Source organism: Microcaecilia unicolor, chromosome 3, assembly GCF_901765095.1.
Source record: "Microcaecilia unicolor chromosome 3, aMicUni1.1, whole genome shotgun sequence".
Classification (NCBI taxonomy): domain Eukaryota; kingdom Metazoa; phylum Chordata; class Amphibia; order Gymnophiona; family Siphonopidae; genus Microcaecilia; species Microcaecilia unicolor.
Window position 1 is genome coordinate 193933730 of NC_044033.1, and position 23178 is coordinate 193956907.

Genomic DNA, 23178 nt, shown 5'->3' on the forward strand with positions numbered 1-23178 from the left:
AAAGTGCATTTCTGTTTCTATTTGTCTGATATTGCACTGTGTGCAAAGTCTGGCCTCTAGGGCCTTCCAGTTCAGTTTTTGTCTGCCTCTTTCTTTTTCTAGTCTGTGAGGTGCTCAGCTAGTGTGCAGGGATGGCCAACAGTCCTGCTTGCCCTTTTTTCCCCAGGGCCCATTGCAGTATTTACATTACCAGCTTCTCAGAGAGCCTCCCCCTCCCTCTCTCCTCCTCCTTGCAGGAACAGCTGGGTGAGTTTAGTCCCACCTAGGAGGCAGGCATTGGATTTGCATTGCAGGAAGTCAGTGCTTGAGTCTCTGGTTTTTGTCACCTACAGTTGCAGAATGTGAGGTGGGAGGGAGAAGGGACTGTGCAGCGAGCAGAAGGGGTGGGTGGGGGAATTGTGCAGGCTTCAGTCCAGAAAGTGAAGTGAGAGTGTTAGCAGCCATTAGCTAGGGCTGAGGTGTCACACACAAGCAAGTTGGAAGGGGCTAGAGAATGCGGAGATGGAAGACGACTCAAGGAAAGTCAATCTCTCTCTAGGTGTTTTGTACTGTTAGTTAACAGAAACCCCAAGAAATGTTCCTGTAGAGAGAAGCCTGTTACTACTGGCTTACACTGCAGCTTTTGGTTTACTGATGACCCCTGATCAGCTACTTAGAAAGGCCCCGTGGGCTAGTCTGGCACAGCACCTCTGCTTTCCTCTCCCCAGAAGTGGAGAGTGGCTCTGCTGTCAGGACAGTTTAAGGGAGGGAGAGCGCACAAAACAGCTTCTTAGCTGCATTTCCCTCTGCTGCCACTGCTTTTGCCATTGCACAGTGGAGGGATTCCTCAGAGGGACCAGGACACCACCAGCAGCAGCAACAGCAGCAGGAACCCTGGCCTGGTGGCAGCCTTCCGCTTACTGGCACTCTTTAGAGGTGGCTTGCAGGGCCCTGTAGGAAGTCCAGGCTGTGGAGCGCAGCAACAATGAGGGTGCCCTGCTTCCTGCAAGCAACCTAATGCAGCCTGCAGAAATGTCAAAGCCAGATGTCACGTGTCAGGAGCCCAGGGACTCCGAGCGTGAGAAGCGCTGGGCCACGCTGTTTCAGCAACTGGACACCAACAAGGATGGACATGTGGACATCAATGAGCTACGTGATGGGCTGGCAGCGATGGGCATGAACCTGTGTACCAACGCCGAGCAGGTGAGAGATCTATGTAGCAGCACTGGCAGGGTGACTGGCATGAACCTGTATACAAATAGAGAGCAGGTGAGAGGTCTGTGTACTAACACTGGCAGGGTGACAGGCATGAACCCAAGTGAGAGGTCTATGTAGCAGCACTGGCAGGGTGACAGGAAAGAACCTGTGTATAAAGTCAGAGCAGGTGAGAGGTCTGTGTACCAGCTTTCAGAGGTTGGGGGAGGGGGTCTTGGGCCTCTGTACTAGGGATCCACAATGGGAGGACTGTGAAGTGATGTCCAAGGTACAGCACAGCAGGTCTGTGCACTCTGAACCCATGGGTGGAGGACATGAAGCTGATAAAAGGGGAGGGGCACTGGCCCCTGTATCAGCAGTAAGGAGACCCACAAATGTTTCCTAGGTAAGATCACTTCACTTCCACTGCATCCCTGACTGGGGCACATTGTGGAGGTGGGACAGATTCAACCAAGGCTGGGACATGGGGAGGGGGTCATGCACAGCACTGAGCAGGATCTCTGACAGGGGGCAGACATATCCTTAACTAAGCCCCAGTGGAGAGGGGCAGGTGCAGCACTGACAAGATCTACATATTTAACTAAGATTGGAGGGGCAGGTTGGACAGGATTCTGTGATGGTTGCAGACACATCCTGAACTGAGATCCCAGGGGCAGGGGAGGCATGTAGGTATTTGCACACTGCAGGTATAAACACAGCAGCCAATGTGACAGAGACATGTAGTCAGGCTGGTGCAGAAAGAGGCCTTCGGGGCGCTGTTGTTCTCTCCTGTTCTGTGCCAATGCTTATAATTAGCTCAGCCCACACACTGTTTTTGTATAATCTTGGCAGCGTGTCTGCTCTCCCTCCTCTGTACTGGCTGTACAATCTTCCCACCCCTGTGAGCTTACAGAACGTTACCTGCGAAGAGCGACCCACAAGAATTGAATTGTACTCATTACTATTCTGTCAATTATCCGCTTTTATCCCTGGGGGATTTTAAAATCTAAACTGCTAAATGTGTAAAAACTGTCATGCAATAAAGTTATCGGAATAGAATCAGAGACCAGGAAAGATACAGAAATGATCCTAGTTTTACTGGGCGCCACCGGCTTGATTAGAAGGAACTTCTAGCTTATTTTGCTAAGTGGCCTGTTCTATAGCACCCTGTGGACTCCAGAAGTTCCCTTGGGCACAGTGGATGTATTACGCAGAGCCCCAGCAGTGAATCTTAACCAGGTATTCCCTTGGCTTCCGAGTAAGGTTCATTCCCATCATGAGATGCACAAAATACAGTAGAGATAGTGACTCAGCATACGGAGTACCAGCCCTCACCTCCATTCCCCCATCCATCTGAGGGGGCTACAAAATAACCCTTACCACCCCCCCCCCCACATGCTTAGGTGTGAGAGTACCACTGTCATCCCAATCTATCCTGCAGTTTCCAATTCTCACATGCAAAGGGCAGAGACTGAGTCAATGTAGTGTATGTGTGTGTGTGTGGGGGGGGGGAGTTCAGTACATGACAAGAAATGTGTGAGAGAATATTATGGTGGAGACATGGAGAGGGTGGATTGGGAGGGGGGAAGAAAAAGGCTTGTGCAGGTCTGAGAGGTCTATGCGAGAGCAAGGAAGGTCAGTAAGGAGGGGGCAGCAGTGGAAATGTGCCCTCTGGGGTGTGATGATAGGATACAGTGCCCACGGTCGGCTCTGTTAGAATTGACTGAATTTTTCAAGCTGCATTCAGACCTCTGAAAACCTATCTGTCTAATGCAATGTGAAACACGGATGAGCCCTGTGTGCTACAAGGTTGTGCCCTGGCCCTGCATGAGCTAGTGTGGAGGATTCAGAAACAGGTGTGTCACCACCACCCTGCTGGTATTAGTATAAGAACAGCCATACTGGGTCAGACCAAAGGTCCATCTAGCCCGTTATCCTGTTCCAACAGTGGCCAGTCCAGAGCACAAGTATCTGGCAAAATTCCGTCCTACTTGCCCCCAGAGATAAGCAGTGGCTTTCCTTGGGTCTACTGTAGTAATGGTTTATGGACTTTTCCTCCATGGGTAGAGGGTTTTAAAAAAATCCTTCTGAGCTATTGGAGAGCTTTCTCCGTCCAATAGGAGCAGTCGGATGACATCACCTATATGTGGCTGACGCATCCTGCTTGTCCTAGGAGAACCTCTTAAGCCTTTCCTCATATCAGAGTCGTCCCATCCTTGGAGTGGAGGAGTGGCCTAGTGGTTAGAGCACCAGTCTTAACATCCAGAGATGGCCCACTGCTGCTCCTTGGGATCTTGGGCAAGTCTATACCTGAATGTAACTCACCTTGAGCTACTAATGAAAAAAGTGTGAGCAAAATCCAAATAAATAATTATGTTGTACGCCCTTTGCAGTCTTTTTGCGCATTCCACTATACAGAGGCATTATGATATTGTTTTCTTCTCTGTTCCTTTACTAATAATTCCTAACATTCTGTTTACTTTTTTGGCCACCACAAGTGAGCAGAAGATTTCAATGTATTGTCCAAGATGACCTCCTAAATCCTTTTCCTCGGTGGTGACTCCTAATGTGGAACCTTGCATCAAGTACTTATAATTTGGGTTCTTCTTCCCAAAATGCATTACTTTGCACTTGTCTACATGAAATTCCATCTGTCATCTGGAGGTATGGGGGGTGCTACTTTCTCAGGTCTGTTTTCTTATTTTTTTTAATCCTTGGCAGGAGATCTTGAAGGGAGGAGACACAAACCAGGATGGGGGGCTGGATTTTGAGGAGTTTACCAGGTACCTGAAGGAGCGAGAGAATAAATTACTACTTATGTTCCACAGCCTGGACAAAAACAATGATGGTAAGAACCCCAGTATGGTGAGACTCAAGACCAACCCCTCCTGCTCTTCCACATTCACTCCTGGGCCTCTTGCTGACACCTGTCTTCATCTTGTCTCTTCTGCAGGACATATTGATGTATCTGAGATCCAGCAAACTTTCCACAGCCTAGGGGTCTATATCTCACTGCAGCAAGCAGAGAAAATCCTGCAGAGGTAAGAGAAAAGGGAACAGTCTGAGGCACCACTTCAAAGACAGGGCACAATGTAGCACACTGTTGTTGTGGCTCATGGATGACAGGATAGTCTAGAACCACCATGATGTGATGCACGGGAAACAGTGCAGTCTGGAATCAAGATCTGCATGAGGTGTGGGAGACAGGTTGTGGTCTAGAACCACTGTGAATACAGTCTAGAACCACTGTCAGTGTGAGGCATGAAACAGAATGTAATCTGAAACTGACCTTGGTGTGACGTGTGGAACCACTGTCAGTGTGATGCATAGGAGACAAGACAGTCTACAGCCACCGTTGATGTGACTTATGTTAAGACAGGACACAGTCTAGAACCACCATTGATATGAGACAGGGCAGTCTAGAGCTACCTTTGGCATAACATGTGGGAGACAGTGCAGTCTGGAACCACTGTCGGCATAACGCATGAGAGGCAGGGTGCAGTCTAGAACCACCATTGGTGTGACACATGGGAGATGATGTAGTCTGGAACTTCTATCTGCATAAAATATGGGAGACAGGGTGCAGTCTGGAACCGCCGTTGGTGAGATGTAGGAGACGGGGCAGACTAGAAACCCATCAGTGTGAGTACGCTATAAGAGAAAGGATGCAGTCTGTAATCCTGTCAGTGTGATCACAATGTGAGAGGTGCAGCACAGTTTGGAATCCCACCATAACTAGGGCACTTGTGGGAGGCAGAACAGCCATCTAGAACCCAACAAGTATGAGCATATTGCAGAAGAGACACAAGGTGTAGTCTGGAACTCCAGAAATTAAGCATGCCATGAGACAGAGGCAGATAGTGAGAAGCAGAGAGACAGACGAAGGTGGAAAGAGTACAATGAACAGAGATGAAGCACTAAGTTCTGCCTCTGTTCTTGTAGCATAGATAAAGATGACACTATGACCATAGACTGGCATGAGTGGAGAGACCATTTCCTATTGAACCCGCTGAAGAATGTGGAGGAAGTGATTCATTACTGGAAGCACTCAACGGTAAGTGGTGGGATCTCTCTGCTCTCTGTCCCTCTGTCTCACAGAGTGATTTCCTTTAGGGGTTAGCATTTCTTCTGCTGGGACCTGCATATGGTGTCAGAAGTTTGCAGCCTGTGTTCTCAGGAAAAGTGGAGGAGTAGCCTAATGGTTAGTGCAGTTGACTTTGATCCTGGTGACCTGGGTTCGATTCCAACTGCAGCTCCTTGCGACCTTGGGCAAGTTATCTAACCCTCCATTGCCCCAGGTACAAAAATTTAGATTGTGAGCCGATTAGGGACAGAGAAAGTACCTGTATATAATGTGTGCAGGGCTCCATACATCTGGGAGTGCTATAGAAATGATTATTTATTTATTACATTTGTACCCTGCGCTTTCCCGCTCATGGCAGGTTCAATGCGGCTTACATAGTAGTTAGGATTAGCAGTAGTCAGTTTTGGGGTTTTTTTTGTTTGTTTTTTTACTTAGCTTACACCTTTTCAGAGTTGTGTTCAGGTATGGTAGGAATTTCCCAGTCCCTAGGTTTTATAATCTAGTTTGTACCCAAAGCAGCAGAGGGTGATGTGACGTCCCAAGATCACAAGGAGTATTAGCATGATTTGAATCCTGGAATCCCTGGTCCTCAGCACACTGCTCTGACCACTGGACTAGTACTTCCTTCCTGCTTATTTGGTGCACTGGTTACAACCCAGTAAAACCGCTCAGATGCAGCTTATTTACCTGACTCTAAGGCTGGAAGGATTTGACCTTTCTCTAAGGACACCCTTCAGGTACATGTAACAATCAAATACTCTGGCTCTCCCCACTCCATTCGCTGCTGCTCCCTCTCTGCCTATACCATCTGCAGCCTTTCCCTCTTCTCCCCTCCCATCCTTTCTCCATCCATGGACAGTATACCAGGTGATGCAGGAGAAGCAGGACAGGGTCTGGCAGCACTCACCGGTCAGGGATAGGGGGAGGTGCAGGAGCTGCAGCGGCATAGGTAGGATTGAATGAGATCTGGATGGAAAATTAAAAGATGAGCCTCTATAAAACCATCTCTCCCAAGGTAATGTGGACAGAGGGAAAGTGGGAGGATCTCTTCAGAGGTCCACTCAGGGTGGTATGTGTGGAAATTGTGGAGTATCCGAGTATCAGATCTTTTTCCTTGCCCTGCTTTCAGCACTGCCCCTCCCCCCCAACACTTCTAAATTAAATTCATAGTGGCAGGGGTTGATTCTTCATTCCTGCTGCTCTGGTCCCATGGAACAGTTGAGATCGGAGATAAAGGGAGTATTGCCTTGTGGGTTCAACAGCACTGTGGTGGTAGTGGCCAGAGCCAGCAGAAGACAAGCAGAGTAGTGGGAATGAATAAAGCTAATTTAGGAAAACTTCCAGTTCTGTTTGGCCCAACAGCAGGCAGCCCCTGCCAGTAGGCAGCAGTAGACTTTTTGCCAGGCTCGCTCAGTGGTAGCGCTGCCCCTCAGGAGCCAAATCAGACTTTTTCTTCCTTTCTGCTCTGTGGTAGCTTCGCCCCTGAGGAACCGACCAGATGCTTTGCTTCCTTTCTGTTTGATGGTAGCTCCGCACCTGAGGAACCGATCAGACCTTTGCTTCCTTTCTGTTTGATGGTAGCTCCGCACCTGAGGAACCGATCAGACCTTTGCTTCCTTTCTGCTCTGTGAGTCAGAGAATCCTGATGGCATCATTATAATCTGAGTTCTGATGCCATTATGACATCACTAGGCCCACATACACTGCACATGTGAGTTGACTTCTCCGGAGAAAGCAGGGAATGAACCCACACTTTCTGGTGAAGTCTCCTAATCGATCTAGTGTACCAGTGCTCTTTGCTGCAATGTCCTCGTTTCAAGGAATGCGCTGGCTGCGAGGAAGCGCCTTTTCCCGCTGCCTCATGTGGCTGCAGACAAGGACCAAGATCTCAGTCAATTCTCTCTTCTTTTTCATGCATTCTCGCTCTTTGGTCATGGATGACCAAATTTGTTTATACCTGGAAGAACCGCAGGTAATCCCAAACCTGCCCCCCTCCCCACAGAGTACTGCCCTGGACCCTTCCTGTCTCTTCCTGAACAAGGCTGTAAGTTTAGAGAGTGTATGAGAAGCAGTCCCTGTGCTGGGAATGATAAGAATATGGCTTAAATAGCATGAAAAAGGTTTTAGATTATGTAGTTCATTAACTGCATTGTAATTAATGAATGTATCAATGTTCTGTTAGATTAAGTACTTTGTATGGTGGACCATTTTGTAAAATGCTTTGATTATATAAGATTATAATGGCAGTAGAGCAAACGATGGAAAGAAAGAAAGAAATATTTCCATCCTTCTTCCCATTGTGAGGTCCCCGCTCCCCTCTTCTGCGCTATATTTATTTTATTTATTTATTTGTGACATTTATATCCCACATTATCCCAAACAAGTTTGAGTTCAATGAGGCTTTCAATAAACAGTATAAATAATAATAATAAATAACTCACCATAGCAGCCCCAAGACTCACCTCTGCTTCAATTTCATCATAACAAATCAGGCAGCCCGGACTAGTCTAACTTTTGTTTTTAATTTGTAGTCAAGGACCTCCCCCCTCCAAGCTTCTGCTGTTCCTTGATTCAGTCTCCCCCCCCCCCCCACCCCCGTTCTGCTGCTCACTTGACTAATTACTGCATGCTGTTCATCGATTTCCCCAGGTTCTGGATATTGGGGAGTGTCTGACAGTTCCAGATGAATTCTCAGAGAAGGAGAAGAAGACAGGGATCTGGTGGAAGCAGCTTATTGCAGGTGGGGTGGCAGGAGCTGTCTCCAGAACTGGTACTGCCCCACTGGATCGACTCAAGGTTTTCATGCAGGTAAACCTTTCCCTGCGTTATACCTGCAGTGCAGTTCTTTGCATTAATTCTGTGTCCCTCACACTCTTTCCTTCCATGTACATGTCTCTTCTCACTCTTCAGCCTCTCTTTCCCTCTAGGTACATGCCTCCAAAGCCAACAATATGAATGTGCTGAGTGGGCTCAGGGGAATGATCCAGGAGGGTGGGATCCGCTCACTTTGGCGTGGAAATGGCATCAACGTTTTGAAGATAGCACCCGAATCTGCCATAAAATTCATGGCCTATGAGCAGGTGTGTTGTGGCATGCCACTGGTTCTGCATGCACAAGTCCTCTCTCTCTCATCCCACCACGGTACATGTGACACACACACACACCTGTACACCCCACCACGGTATATGTGTCACAGACACGCACACGCCTGTACACCCCACCACGGTACATGTGACACACACACACACACACACACCTGTACACCCCACCATGGTATATGTGTCACACACACACTCACACACCTGTACACCCCATCACGGTATGTGTGTCACAGACACGCACACACCTGTACACCCCATCATGGTATATGTGTCACAGACACGCACACGCCTGTACACCCCATCACGGTATATGTGTCACAGACACGCACATGCCTGTACACCCCACCACGGTACATGTGACACACACACAGACCTGTACACCCCACCATGGTATATGTGTCACACTCACACACCTGTACACCCCATCACGGTATGTGTGTCACAGACACGCACACGCCTGTACACCCCATCACGGTACATGTGATACACACACACACCTGTACACCCCACAATGGTACACGTGTGCTTCTCAGCTATACTAATGTGATGCAGTATGGTCCATGAACTGAAAGTGTGGTTGCAGCCCCGGTTACATCTCCAGTTTCTTATTTCAGATCAAGCGGTTGATCCGGGGCCAGCAGGAGACACTGCGAGTACAAGAGAGGTTCATTGCTGGGTCTCTGGCTGGGGCTACAGCTCAGACAATCATCTACCCCATGGAGGTCAGTCAAGTAGAGTCAAGGTCTGGTGTTTACTCCATACTCCAGTAGTCTGTAGAAGCATCCATATACTGCCTCCTCGTCTGACAAGTGATGAAATGGGAAAGGGACTAAGCAGTTACGTGAAATAACTCCTGTAAATTACAATCTATTGCTTGTTCCTGGGCTGAAGGTTGCGCTGACTTTTTCTGTTGGAGAACTAGCACTGTGGAATGAGCTACCACTAGTGCTTCAGACAGGTTTAGGGGAAGTTTCGCCCTGGAGCTGTTTCAGGGAATACCCCCTAATTTAAACGGCGCTGACATTTCTCAACCCCTTACACATACAGATTTGAATATGGCGGCATTTAAATTAGGGGGTATTCCCTGAAACAGCTCCCGGGCGAGACAGTCTATGTCGGATTAAATAATCCCCCGATTGACTGATAATGATTTCATCCTGAGATGAGTATTCCAACTTCCTTATAATTGAATTGTTTGGAAATATGAATAAGTAGGAATATAGTTAGAAACAATTGACAAAAAATTTTATACTAAGGACCGATGAGGAGGTGGGTGCATAATTCTTACTGGTCTAAAATCAACATCCAGTGAGTGGTACCACTGAGGTCTATGGTATGTTTAGAGGTAGAAATGGGAAAGGGAAATGGAACTTGATAAACCGCCTTTCTGTGGTATTTTGCAACTACATTCAAAGCGGTTTACATATATGCAGGTACTTATTTTGTACCAGGGGCAATGGAGGGTTAAGTGACTTGCCCACAGTTACAAGGAGCTGCAGTGGGAATCGAACCCAGTTCCCCAGGATCAAAGTCTGCTGCACTAACCACTAGGCTACTCCTCCACAGATTAGTAAAGATTGTTGCAGTTGCTTTTTTGGTACTAAATTTATTTAAAAATTTATGGCTTGCACTATGCACAATTCTAAGCGAGATACAGAATTAAATGCAGAACAAAATATAAACAAAATAACATAACTTCAGACACATCTTGATACATTCATTTACAGCAGAAAAACTGTATTTCTTTCAGTTACTAAATGCTGGCGTAAACAAACAACGCTTTCAAGCATTTTCTAAAAACACTGCAAGTCTTAGCCAGACTAACATCACTTCCTAATTTATCCCATTCAAAGTAAATAACTAAAATAGAATATAAATATCCAGTATTGCCACCAAGTATCTGCCTTGTTTTTCCTCCAGTGTCTGCCATTTAAAGAAATGCCGACTACTGCTGGCTCAGCGTTACTACCCCTTATATTTACGTTTATTAAATTCTTAATGAACCACTTTTCAAGGTGTGAATCAAAGCGGTGTACCTAACAAAAGAAAAGGAAAAGGAACTGTAATTCAATGATAGGATTGCAGGGAAAAAAAAAAGCAGGGAAGAGACTTGCTAGTCGCCTGCCAGAAAAATAGACCTAAGAGACTTCAGCAAAGGCCAGCGGAAAAAAGGTCCTAATTTCTGAAAGGTGGAAGTTCTAAAAGGATTTACACTAATTAAGATCACCAGTACAAAGTGATACAGGGGTGCCGGAGGATGTGGGAAAAGCAATTAGTGCAGTTGGGTTTGAAAAAAGGTTTAGACAAATTCATGGAAGAAAAGTGTATAAACCATTCCTTACACGATAGATTTAACAAAGCCACTGCTCATCCCTGAGCTTATGTTCTTCTAGGTAGAGCAGCAGAGACTGTGACCTTTCCATCATAGAGTTAAAGAGCACCAACATGGGGTCCTGCAGCCCCCTTCTTCAAAGTACTTTCAAATCCAAAGGCCTCAACTCAGTGGAAACTGAGAAGGATCAGAGAGTATTTTCCCAGACAAACATTCCGTCTAATAGTACGATCTTTAATATGACCCCAACTAGACTATTGCAACGCAGCATATGTAGGATGTAAAGAAAGCACGCCGAAATCACTGCAGACCGATCAAAACAAAAAGTAACCCCACTGCTTGTCGTGTTACACTGGCTTCCAATAAAGGCCAGACTATTCATTAAAACTGGAACGTTAATTTTCAAAATACTGTTTGGTATGTCTCCTGATTACATGGTAGACTTGATTGAACTGTCACCAAGAAATGCGTGTCCAGGAACCAGAGGTTACTTTCTGCTCCATCTACACAAATGCAGAAACATAACCTACAAATCTGTTTATACAGCTGGTTTTAGCTATCTGGGCTCCAAACGGTGGTATTCAATTCCCAAGGCCATAAGAAGCATAGAGAACCATCTCCATTTCAGCAAAGAACTAAAAACCTATCTCCAAGAAATTCTATGGTTAATCACACCACTAAATGCTCATACTGCTTGTAACAGAATAACAAAAATGTAATCTCTCCCAACATGTAAGCCACATTGAACCAAAACTTGTTTTTGGATAATTGTGGTGGGACATAAGAAAGAATGAACGAATAAATAAATAATAGACTGCATTATACAGTGAAAACACACATCATACAAACTGTCAGTCCTAACACTCAACATTAACAATCCCTACAAGAAAACTGACCCTTATTATGAATATCTCAGCACTACATCCACTCCTCCTGCTTTACACAATATCACACATCCCAACAAAAAGCACGATGCACTACTTATCTAATATAATCCAACAGAGATTCTCCCACCTACCCAATTTTAGGTTTACTCAACATCCCCTCAGGCAAGACCCAGCGAGGTTTCTTTAGGACACGACCTTTAAACTGTCAACCCTCCTTAAACTACCCCATAACCCCCTTTCCCTCCCCTCTGTCACTTAAACCTCATTCGCCCCCCATTCATCCCTCCCAAAATTCCAGCTGCATTTAACAAGTCTCTTTCCTCATTCAACTACAAAAGTAGCCTGTACCTTCCTAGACTTTGTGACCCTCTGCTTTCTATGCGCTCTCTCATCCATACTCTGCACCTCTCTCATCCTGCAAGATTTGGCCAGTTTCCATCCTACCTGCTACGCATCATTCAACAGCTAGCCTACCCGACTCCTCCCCTAGTCCCAGAGGCTTAACATTCAGTAAACACAATTTTGGGTCTTCTTATTAATAACACAGAGGCAGCCCAGTAGAGTTTACCAAAGATATAGGAGAAACATGTTCTTGAATTTCCATCTCAGGACCCGTGCTGCTGTCTTTTGAATGAATGGTATACTTGTTATTTAAGTAATCCCAAGTAAAGAACCCAACAGTAAAGACTAAGTACCGCTGCAGATATCCCTCAAGCTCCACACCTAAGTCTGTAGCCTTTCCCCCAAACTACCAGATGCTCTACATCACTAGAAGCTTTCTGCACCCCTGGTATCTCTGTTTTCTGCAGATTCTGCTGTAATCTATTTGTATTCATCTGGTTTTCCACCATTACCCAAAAGTATTAAAATCTGGATATCATCAGCAAAAATAATACCAACTGTCCTAATATATCATGGTCATTAGTGATAAAATGATGAAAAATAGGGGGTAACAGTGTCGCCTCCTGCAGGACTTCACATGTAACTGGTTAAGCATTTGGTAACTTGTTACCTACTAGCGTCATCCGAGTTCTACCATATAAAAATATATCTTTATTTGGATTTGGCTCAGGCCTTTTTTTTAATTGTAGCTCAATGTGAGTTACATTCAGGTTACTTCCTGTCCCTTGAGGACTTACAATCTAAGTTTGTACCTGAGGCAATGGAAGACAAGAGGGACTTCATCAAGCAGTGTCATAGCCTTAACACGCATTAAGGGAATTAACCCATGCTAAATTCTAAAAGCCTATAGGTATAGAATGGGCTTTTAGCATTTAGCTCACGCTAATCTTTAACACGGATTAAGGCTATAATGCTGCTTGATGAATTTCCCTAATAAGTGGCTTATCTAAGGTCACAGGGAGCCTCAGCGGGATTTAAACCACAGCTGCCCTGATTCTCAAAATGATGGTCATGTGAGCAATGTCCCCCCACCAAAAAAAAAAAAAAAAACACACCACCAGGTCACAGTCAATGGTATTGAAAGCTGCACTAAGGGTCTAACACAACAAACAGCACATCTATCCCCTAAAACCACAATCTAAGATCATTCAGTACTGCAGACAGGACCGTTTCTGTGCTGTGATATTGTGGAAACCCCAACTGTTGCGGATCTTAATTCATCTATAAAATCTCGTCACTGGATAAGAACTCCCTTCTTCGGAAACTTAGACAAGAACAGAACGTCTGCCATTGGGCAGCAATGTTCATGTTTTGTGTCATTCAAATTAGCTTTCTTCAGTACCGATCTAATCACAGATCAACACAACAACCCAAGAGACACCCCAGTGCACAGAGAATAATTTACAATCGTACACAAGGACTGAGCACAATTCCCACTATTGATCCTGTGGGGCAGGAGTCCAGAACTAGCGTTGTTTCTGCCTCTGAGCTATGCATTCTCTGAACTTCACAAATAGAGGAGCAACCTCATTCTCACTACATTCTGCAAAGATCCTAGAAATATCTAGCGATTTCCTTGCAGTCCAAATCACACCGCCAAGATGTCCCTGCAGAGGACTGATCAAAGCACACACCCAATAATCCTGCTTGAGCTATCCGTTCTAGTCTTGATCCAGATCTGTTCATATTGGCGTAACTCCCGCAATTCTTTTGTATACCATGGAAAACACCACCCCTCCCTAACAGTAACCATCCTCTTAGAAACACACTCCTGAACGAGGGCATCTAATTCAACATTCCAGACACCCCGCCACATCTGAAGGGGGTTCTGCTAATACCACCAATTGTGAGAGCTCAATATTTATCTCTATCGAGATCTAGAAAAGGTGAAGCCTTGCCTGGAGTTTCTACTACTGGATTCAATTGGATTGACTTCTTGGAATCATCATTGGATGTAGTGTAGGGTTACCATATGGCTCCAGAAAAAGGAGGACAGATTGAGACAGCCGGGTTTTATTTCCATTGCTTTCCATTGAAAGCAATGGAAGTTACTTCCATTGAAAGCAATTGCTTTCCATTGAAAGCAATGGAAGTAAAACCCGGCTGGCTCAATCCGTCCTCCTTTTTCTGGAGCCATATGGTAACCCTAATGTAGTGAACCTGAGAACTACCTCGCTTCTGACATTTGCCTTGGAACCGGACTGGAGCATTGTCCAGAGATTGTTTTTCCGTCATATGGATCAATTATTTTTAGGTTCTAAGATTAGAATATTTCCTCTCATCCCTTCCTATCCATGCAGTTACCCTCAGAAACACTGTCAGGATTTCCTGGTTGCGTCCTTGTGTGTAGGCTCTGGGGATGTTTATTTTTTGTTATGATTTCCTGGCTTATGTTGTATTTTCTTTTGATGGTAAATCCTATATCTTTAGTGAACTTAAGCAATTATCTGATTTTGTGCTTTCCAAGGAAGGGTTATCAATAGAAATCAAACAAAATAAAACATGGAAAAGAAAATAAGATGATACCTTTTTTATTGGACATAACTTAATACATTTCTTGATTAGCTTTCGAAGGTTGCCCTTCTTCCTCAGATCGGAAATAAGCAAATGTGCTAGCTGACAGTGTATATAAGTGAAAACATTCAAGCATTACTATGACAGTCTGACAGGGTGGGAGGAGGGGGGTGGGTAGGAAGTATGCATGGGGACATCAAAGCATATCATTGATATTCTAACAGGATGGGTGTGGATAGGTGAGGGGAGGGTGATCAACAGAGACATACAGCTTTATGGTTTATAATGGGCTAGGAACCTCAGATCCTTGTTAAGTCCTTTCTGTTGGGTGTTAAAATATTCAATCATTCTGACTTCAAAGGTCTTACGTTCTTGTATGGTTTTAAAGTTACCTTTCAGGATTCTCACTGTGAAGTCACTGGTACAGTGTCCTGGTCCTGTAAAATGTTGACCAACAGGCGTGGGAACCCTGCTGGTACCAGTATTGTTCATGTGATGTCTATGTAAATTGAATCTTGTCTTAAGCATCTGGCCTGTTTCTCCAATATAGCATCCTTCGTTACATTTTTTACACTGAATGATATATACCACATTGGAAGATGAGCAAGTGAAAGATCCCTTTATGTTGAATATCTTTCCTTTGTGGATGACTTTGGGGTCCTGTGAAATATTTTGGCATAGTTTGCAACTGGATAAATTACAGGGAAGTGTGCCCTTCTGTTCCTTTTCAGTCTGTGATGGAAGTTTATTTCTGATTAGCTTGTGTTTTAAATTGGGTGGCTGTAGGAAGGCCAGTACTGGTGGGGATGGGAATATCTCTTTCAGTAATTCATCCTCCTGGAGTATAGGTTGTAGATCTCTTATGATTTTCCTCAGTTTTTCCAGCTCTGGATTGTATGTCACTACAAGCAGGATTCTGTCTGTGGATTTTTTTCTCCTTGTACTGTAGCAGATTCTCCCTGGGTGTTTTGAGGGAGGAGGCAATATTCTTGGAGATTATTTTGGGGTTGTAGCCTTTCTGTTTGAAGGATGCAGTCAGGCTTTTAAGGTGTCTGTCTCTGTCCCCTGGGTCAGAGCAGATACGGTGGTATCTTGTAGTACACTGTCAGCTAGCACATTTGCTTATTTCCGATCTGAGGAAGAAGGGCAACCTTCGAAAGCTAATCAAGAAATGTATTAAGTTATGTCCAATAAAAAGGTGTCATCTTATTTTATTTTCCATGTTTTATTTTGTTTGATTTCTATTGATAACCTTAAGAGTGGACTAACACGGCTACCACACTCCTCTACTTAACAAGGAAGGGTTGAGAGTAGCTACGCGAATTCTCAATCTGTTAGGTTATATGGTTAGGACTGGCTGAGCTGTATTCCTGATTTAGCAGTCTGTTCTGTATTTGTTTTTCCTAGCTGGGTAGTATTTCTACTTTTTCTTAATATTTCCTGTTCTTGGATCTGTTACTTTAGACGTGGACATTAATGTATATTATCTATTTCTTCTTTCCCTTTTGGGGTTAATATTATTTCCTGTTTATTCAATACTGTATTTCTAATAATTGCGTTATGAATGTGATTATATAATTTGAAAGTTAATAAATACAAAATTAATTTGAAAAAAATCTGTCGCGCTGCCCATGATATCTGCATGTGAGCCCAAATTAAAATCCCCCAGGATCAGGGTGACTCAAGCCCATACCAGTAATCAAATTACCTAAATCTGAAAAAGAATGACTCGATGCACAGGGTGGACGATGTACCAGTAAAGCACCAAATCACCATAAACTGCAGGCTGCGACAGAAAGCTCTAAATTGCAATAACTTTAAATCAGCTAAGAACCTCCCCAACCTATATCCTTTGGTCTAGCTAGCAACTGGTATCCAGGAGGGGCAGAGAGTACTTACCACCACTCCCTTCTTCATCATGCTGAGCTAACTCTATCTGGGTGCTAGTACTCGCTTTTATACTCGAGTATTCAGTGCTGGATCCAGGTACAGTCTTGGGTGGGGTTAGTTTTTCTGCTGTGGCCTTGTCTCTGCCGAGTGCTCCTTTTTACCCCTTGTCATCCAGCGGTCCGGCTGGGTCAGACGATACCGCTCCGCCCTAGGGATGAGCACCGATAAGCAGATTCTGGGTCAGGAAGATATGGTATTGCATTGAGTGACTCCTTAGCTTTGCATATTACTTCATATGTTTCTGTTGAAGCAACTAATGAAACGCAACAGAAGTACGTAACGGAAGCTGTGTCTATGCGCAGGTCCTGAAGACACGGCTGGCGCTGCGCAGGACTGGCCAGTACTTGGGCATGGCGGACTGTGCCAGGCAGATCCTGAAGAAGGAAGGCGTTCGTGCATTCTCCAAAGGTTACCTGCCCAATCTGCTAGGAATCGTCCCCTATGCCGGCATTGATCTGGCAGTCTATGAGGTCCGTATTTTTCCTTTTTCTAAGTTTACCTCACAGTTCTAATTGTGTATCACGATGACGTTTGGTCATTTTGTTAGAGTTATGCTGTTAGTAGCTGCCCATGGGCGACTCTCTTCATAATGGTGGTTAATAAATCTTCATAAATAAAATTATTGTAGATCAGGAAGCTCTGGGTCACTGACCCCCTGCACTCAGAGGCACCAAGGGCTGCATTCATAACTCTCCCCTCCCCCACCCCACACATGCTGTAACCAAAGAAGACCTTGGGCTGCCTCTGCTTCTCCCCTTCCACTCCTACCCTGCTGCAGCTAAGGAAGACCCTGCCCCCCCTCTTTTCTTTCTGTCTATCTTTAAATGTTTCCCCTCCCTTTTGCCTCTCTGCAGACTCTAAAGAATGCATGGTTACAGAATTACAGCAGGAACACAGCCGACCCAGGCGTCTTGGTCCTCTTAGCGTGTGGGACAGTCTCCAGCACCTGCGGTCAGATAGCCAGTTACCCACTGGCACTGGTGCGCACTCGCATGCAGGCGCAAGGTGAGATATCTCGTAGTGCAGGGAGGCGAGATTACAGCTGACCTCTCCGGACTCAGGGTTCAGTGACAGAGAGATGCACAGAGGCGACTGCAGAATGAACAGGTGTCAGACAGCATTGAGCTGTCTGAAACGCAAGCACTATCTGGATACAGCTGTCCATTTAGACACAGCAGTGCTGACTGAGGGATAAATTATGCATATTAAGCATCCTGCCTCCACAGACAGGGTGGCTCAAAATCAGCTACAACGATAACCCACCCACTTTTCTTAATGCAGCAGCTCCAGGGTTGGATAGTGTCCCCATAGTATGTTGCAGCTGGTCAGATTACAGCAGGGCACTAACACTCCCCCCCCCCCCCCCTCAGTTCCACGCTCAGACTTTCACTTTAAGTGAGGGCAGGAGGGACAGGCTGTCTCTTTCTGATGCTCTCTGTGCATCTCTCCTGGGTCAGCAGGGCTCTTAATAGGACACCCTTCCTGAACCTTCAGCCTTATCCCCCCACCCCCAGCTCCTTTCCCACAATTAATTTTCAGCCAACCCTCACCCCAAGATTTTAATAAACTCAAGAGCCATGATCATTCCAACACTGCCTCTGCCTCCCCCATCAATAATGCTATAAGTCTGCCAGTAACAATATTCAAAACTAGCACTCACCTGGTGGCATTATCTGGATCTCCTCCTCTGATCCTCATGGCACCAGTGCAATCCTTATATTCAGGACTGGTACCCAGATAGCCAAATGGGCAAGTCAGACAGCAAAACAGCCGTCCTGTCTGGTCTGGATCATTATCTAGAGTACCTGGATCATTCCTAAGCAGCAGCATCCAAGTACAGCCTGATCCTGAATATCAAAGTATAAAACCCCACAGCCACAGGGTAACTATTTCCCTGCAGAATTCTGCCTCATAATTTTAATACTACATTTGGGGGGGGGTCTATATATTTGTTTCCTTTCTTTAGATTTAGCTCATATCTTTCTCTCAGTAGTAGCTCAAAGCAGTTACATTCAGGTATTTCCCCATCCTCGGAGGATTTTAGATCCAAGTTTGTACCTGAGGCAATGGAGGGTTAAGTGTCTTACCCAAAGATTTGAACTCTGGCTTCCCTGGTTCTAAGCACTAGGCTACTCCTCCACTCTTTACATATATGTAACAAGGGCAGTTTCCAAAAGTCATTTACCTAGATATTTAGAAATCGTCCACCCTCAGTAACCGCTGATGCTTGTTTGCTTTGACTGAACCCTCTGCCCCAAGTGAGTGCCCTGGGTCTCTAATACCACAAAACGCCTGTGATGGGACTGGGAAACTTGGGTATGGATTTGAATCTGACTGTGCCCCGTCTCTTCTCCTTTACAGCTTCCATCGTAGGGGCCCCTCAGCTCTCCATGCTGGGACTGTTCAGGCACATCCTGTCTCAGGAAGGGGTTTTTGGACTGTACCGGGGCATAGCACCCAACTTCATGAAGGTGATTCCTGCTGTCAGCATCAGTTATGTGGTGTACGAGAACATGAAAGTGGCTCTGGGAGTCACCTCCAGATGAGACTCTGAGAAGAAGCTGGATCCTGGTAGAGGAGCGTGGAGGCGCTGGGTGGCCTGAGAGAGACGTGTGCTGCTGTGAACTCGCTTTCATCCTGTGCGTCTGTCTCACTTCCCCGATTCTGATGGATGACACTGCTAGATGGACGTCAGTAATCAAGATGCTGATTCCCACCTGACACCTCTTAGGCTCCAAACGAACATCTTCTGTTACCCAGCTGAAGCTACAGAATAGCAGGTAGACTCACTGAGAAGGGACTGGACAAACTTATTGGTGAAACAGTCGGTGCATTTCCTGCTGCAGCCTCCACTTCTTCACATCTGCTCCCTCACCTGACTTTCTGGCCATTTTGGGGATATTTCTTCTCCTCCACAGTCCCCTTTCCAACTTGACTGGCACTGTCTGCACGGGGTGGAGCAGCCTTACTGGCCAGGCAGCAGCCGTACTGGCTCAAGATGGTGAGCTTCGGCTGCCCCAGGCCTGGGCATTTAAAAGCATAATTTGTATTTAAACTTGTTTTAACTTGTATAATGTTTTATCTGAGATTGTATAACCTGCTACCTCACACTTGAACACACATGCATGCAGGCACGCCAGCACCAGCGTGGAAACACAAGTCATGAATTTGCACGTGTTGCTATTTCTGCCCTCCCCCTCCCTCTCCACCTGAGGAACACAGACAGGACCAGCTCAATGGCAGGAAGGGGATCACTATGAAATGAGGCTCCTGAACCTCGCATCAGATCCAATGTAAAGGATAGATGCAGCATTACGGATTTACATCTGTTACCCCCTCTCACTCTGCCTCCAGCCTCTCATCCCTTCTTGTCCATGCGGTTACCTCGTTCTCACCCTACCTCCAGCCCCTCATCCCTTCCTGTCCATGCAGTTACCTCATTCTCACCCTACCTCCAGCCCCTCATCCCTTCCTGTCCATGCAGTTACCTCATTCTCACCCTACCTCCAGCCCCTCATCCCTTCCTGTCCATGCAGTTACCTCGTTCTCACCCTACCTCCAGCCCCTCATCCCTTCTTGTCCGTGTAGAGATACCTGGAGATGCCCATTGTGAAAGTACTTTCCAGCTAGGTAACTTTTGTTTTACCCCCTTTCCCACATGAAAGTGCTTAAGTCTTTGAAAATGTTCTCCCCCCTTAAGCTCTTTGTCTCTCTTCCCCTAGAGTTCCCTGCTTGTCTGATTTAGCTCAGCCATCTTGTCCACAATCAGCAAAAGGCAGAAGGCTCCTCGTGCACGGGGTGGGGTGAGGGAGATCCCAGAGCAATGGGCAGAAGGGATTCTAATGCACAGGGTTGGGGGGTGGGGGGTGTCCCAGCACGATAGGCAGAAGGGCTCCTGGGGCACAGGGTGAGAGTGAGTGACTCCCAGCACAATGGGCAGAAGCACTGGTGGGGGAGGTCTCCCATTGCTTTAGGCAGAGCTCCTGGTGCACTGTGTGTGTGGGAGGGGGGAAGGCGGGAATCCCAGCTGATGTGTCCGGCTGCAGCATTCAGACCAACAGCCGCAAAGTGAATTTGGCCATAGAGGGCTAGTTTCTATGATCAGCTGAACCAGTCCTCACTGGAGAGAGGTTCTCTGCCAGGACGCAAGATAAAGCACTGAGGAGTAAGAGAGAAAGGCCAGGATCCCTCTGCAGCCTTGGCTCCTTCCCTGAATGTCCAGAGGCTCCTGTACCCACCCATCTCTTCCATTCCTACCCTTCAGACCCACCAGCAGTTCTGTGCTCCGGGCGTGCACACACTTTCCACTTCCCCCTGTTCCTGCCACTGTGAACCCCTTCCTCACTCTCTCTCCCTGCCACAGGTTCTTGATTTCTGTACACCCACCCTTCACTGACACTGTGGAGTCCTTAAGACAGGAGCTGAAGCCTCTCACAGACAAGGGGGAGCCAATGCCCGTCCTGTGATGCTGAACCCCAGTGCAAGAGCAGAGCCTGGGAGCCCACAACGAACCCCTAATGGAGAGCTGCCCATATATCCGTACAGGTCACAGTGAAACCTACCCCGGGGAACCGGGTTTAATTGCCACTGCAGCTCCTCGTGACCCTGGGTAAGTCACTTAACCGTCCATTGCCCCAGGTCCAAAAACTTAGATTGTGAGCCCACTAGGGACAGAGAAAGTACCGTTTCTGTTGTACCACAGAAAGGTGGTATATCAAATCCATGACTCTCTTTCCCAAGACCCCTGTGTGTGTGTGTGTGTGTGTGTGTGTGTCTCTCTCTCTCCCCCCAGACCCCTGTCTCTCTGGTATTCTCAGTCTCTCTCTTTCCCCAGACTCCTCTCTCTCCGCTATTCTCAGTCTCTCCCCCCCCCCCCCCCCCCACACCGACCATATCTTGCTATGTTCACTGTGCTGAGGGTGCTAAGGTCTTGGTCACATTGCTCTGGATGGCACAAGTGGGATCCTGTTTCTTAACACAGAATGTGGCCTTGTATATCCAAGTTTGGCTTTTCTGAGCCTGTGACCGCCGTACAGAACAAGTTTTCTTTCACTCTGATTGTACCAAACCTATTCTAACTGCTGTAGCTCAGTTCACAGAAAAAGCGCCATTCACTTCAGCTAATGGGGGGGAGGGGGGTAAGGCAAGATGGACATGCAGGGTGGTATAGAGTTTTCTCCTACGAATGTTACATGGAATTGGTCAGGCGCCATCTCTGACTCTGTATCTCAGGGGCCTCATTCCTGGGAGGAGGGTGTAGAGCTGGACACTGAACTTGAATTTCAATACAGCCTTGGTATGTTGGGTGCTGGACTCTGATTTAAGACAAAAAGTGAAGCTTATGATGCAGAAAGGACTGTGATAAGATGAAATGGATTTGTGTGCTACAGAATCTGTCATGGGATTGGGAAGTATCCCTCCGTGTGAGAGGGAGAACAGACCCCCCCCCTCCCTTTAATGTGACTGTAAAAAAGGAAGAGAAATAAGATCTGCTAGAATGAGAAAGACAAAGAAACAGACCCCCCCCCCATGTGAAAAGGGAGAAGTAGGACCTCCTAGAATGAGAAAGAGACACTAGTGTGAGAAAGAGAAACAGACAACAGACCCCCCCACTGTGAAAAGGAAAGAGAACTAGGACCTCCTGTCCTAGAAAAAGAGAGAGAGAGAGAGAGAGAGAGACAGAAACATGTGGAGGGTGAGCTGTAGGATGAAAGATATGAAGATGGTTCTAACTTGAAAGATGTCACACAAAACAAAACAACCTCGTTGTACAGACTGCAAGATACTGATCAATACTACTGTGAAGTGCAAGAGGATATAAAAATGAGAAAGGGGAAAAGCCTCTGTGCCCACACCGCCACTCCGTATTTAGTTTTTGAAGGGTACCTGTCATCATCGGCATAAAAAAACCCTTATCTCAATTCCTTACTTGCTAAAACTTCATAGAAAGGGCAACAGTGGATCCAAAAATATAAGTGAATTAGAAGTAAAAAAAAAAAAAAAAGCTTAACTTAAACCTCTAGGTCACTCGTGAAGATAAACGTGCAGGAAAAGTCAGAGTTTCACTATCAAAAGCTGTCTCAAGGCGTTCATGACATCAGTAATTCAAGCAGGAGACTTCTTCAGTGTATTGGAATCCCTAATCAACTTGAAAGATGACATTTCTCCTCTTGCCTTGTGGAAAAGACAGCCTAGCCTGTGTATCCCAAACAGGAGCCAGCGACTGCTGCATCAGGTTCTGGTCTGGCCTGGACTTTTGAGATGCACGTTTGCACTGCCCCTTCTCCTTGAACCTATGGCAGGACCTTGTGCCTTCCCTACTGATCTTTCAGATAGAAGAAAATAAATACATTTTCTAAACTTCCTTTTGCCTTTTTCAGTTATCTTTCCAGCATTTAAATGTTGCTTCCTTCTAGTAATGGAGAGAAGAGGCTGCAATATATGGTGGAGGTGGGAATCTGACATGGAGGTGGCGGGGGGGGGGGGGGAGTTTGTGAATGACACTTTTTCCAAAGAGAGGTGCACAAAACGCATGTGTTTCTATGTTATATATATATATATATATATATATATATATACACGCAGCATTGAGTACAGAAAGTTTCCTGTTGTCTGCGTTTGCTGTGATATCCTTTCTTCCCGATGACTGTCTCATTTGGTCTGGAGCCTAGAACACTGTCATGCCACACTGGATTCATCTAATTATAGGTACAATATTTCTAATGCTGGAATAAC

At 46.0% G+C, this 23178-nt stretch overlaps 1 protein-coding gene across 1 annotated transcript; it reads left to right on the top strand.

Moving 5' to 3' along the window:
• The first annotated feature begins 543 nt into the window (after nt 1-543).
• On the top strand, nt 544-21097 carry LOC115465976 (calcium-binding mitochondrial carrier protein SCaMC-3-like). Its single transcript, XM_030196887.1, has 10 exons — nt 544-1182; nt 3895-4021; nt 4127-4214; nt 5116-5227; nt 7907-8065; nt 8185-8337; nt 8973-9080; nt 16746-16913; nt 17298-17448; nt 18805-21097. Exons 1-10 carry the CDS (start codon nt 997-999, stop codon nt 18987-18989), a joined length of 1437 nt encoding a protein of 478 aa, XP_030052747.1. The 5' UTR covers nt 544-996; the 3' UTR covers nt 18990-21097.
• Nucleotides 21098-23178: the final 2081 nt, after the last annotated feature.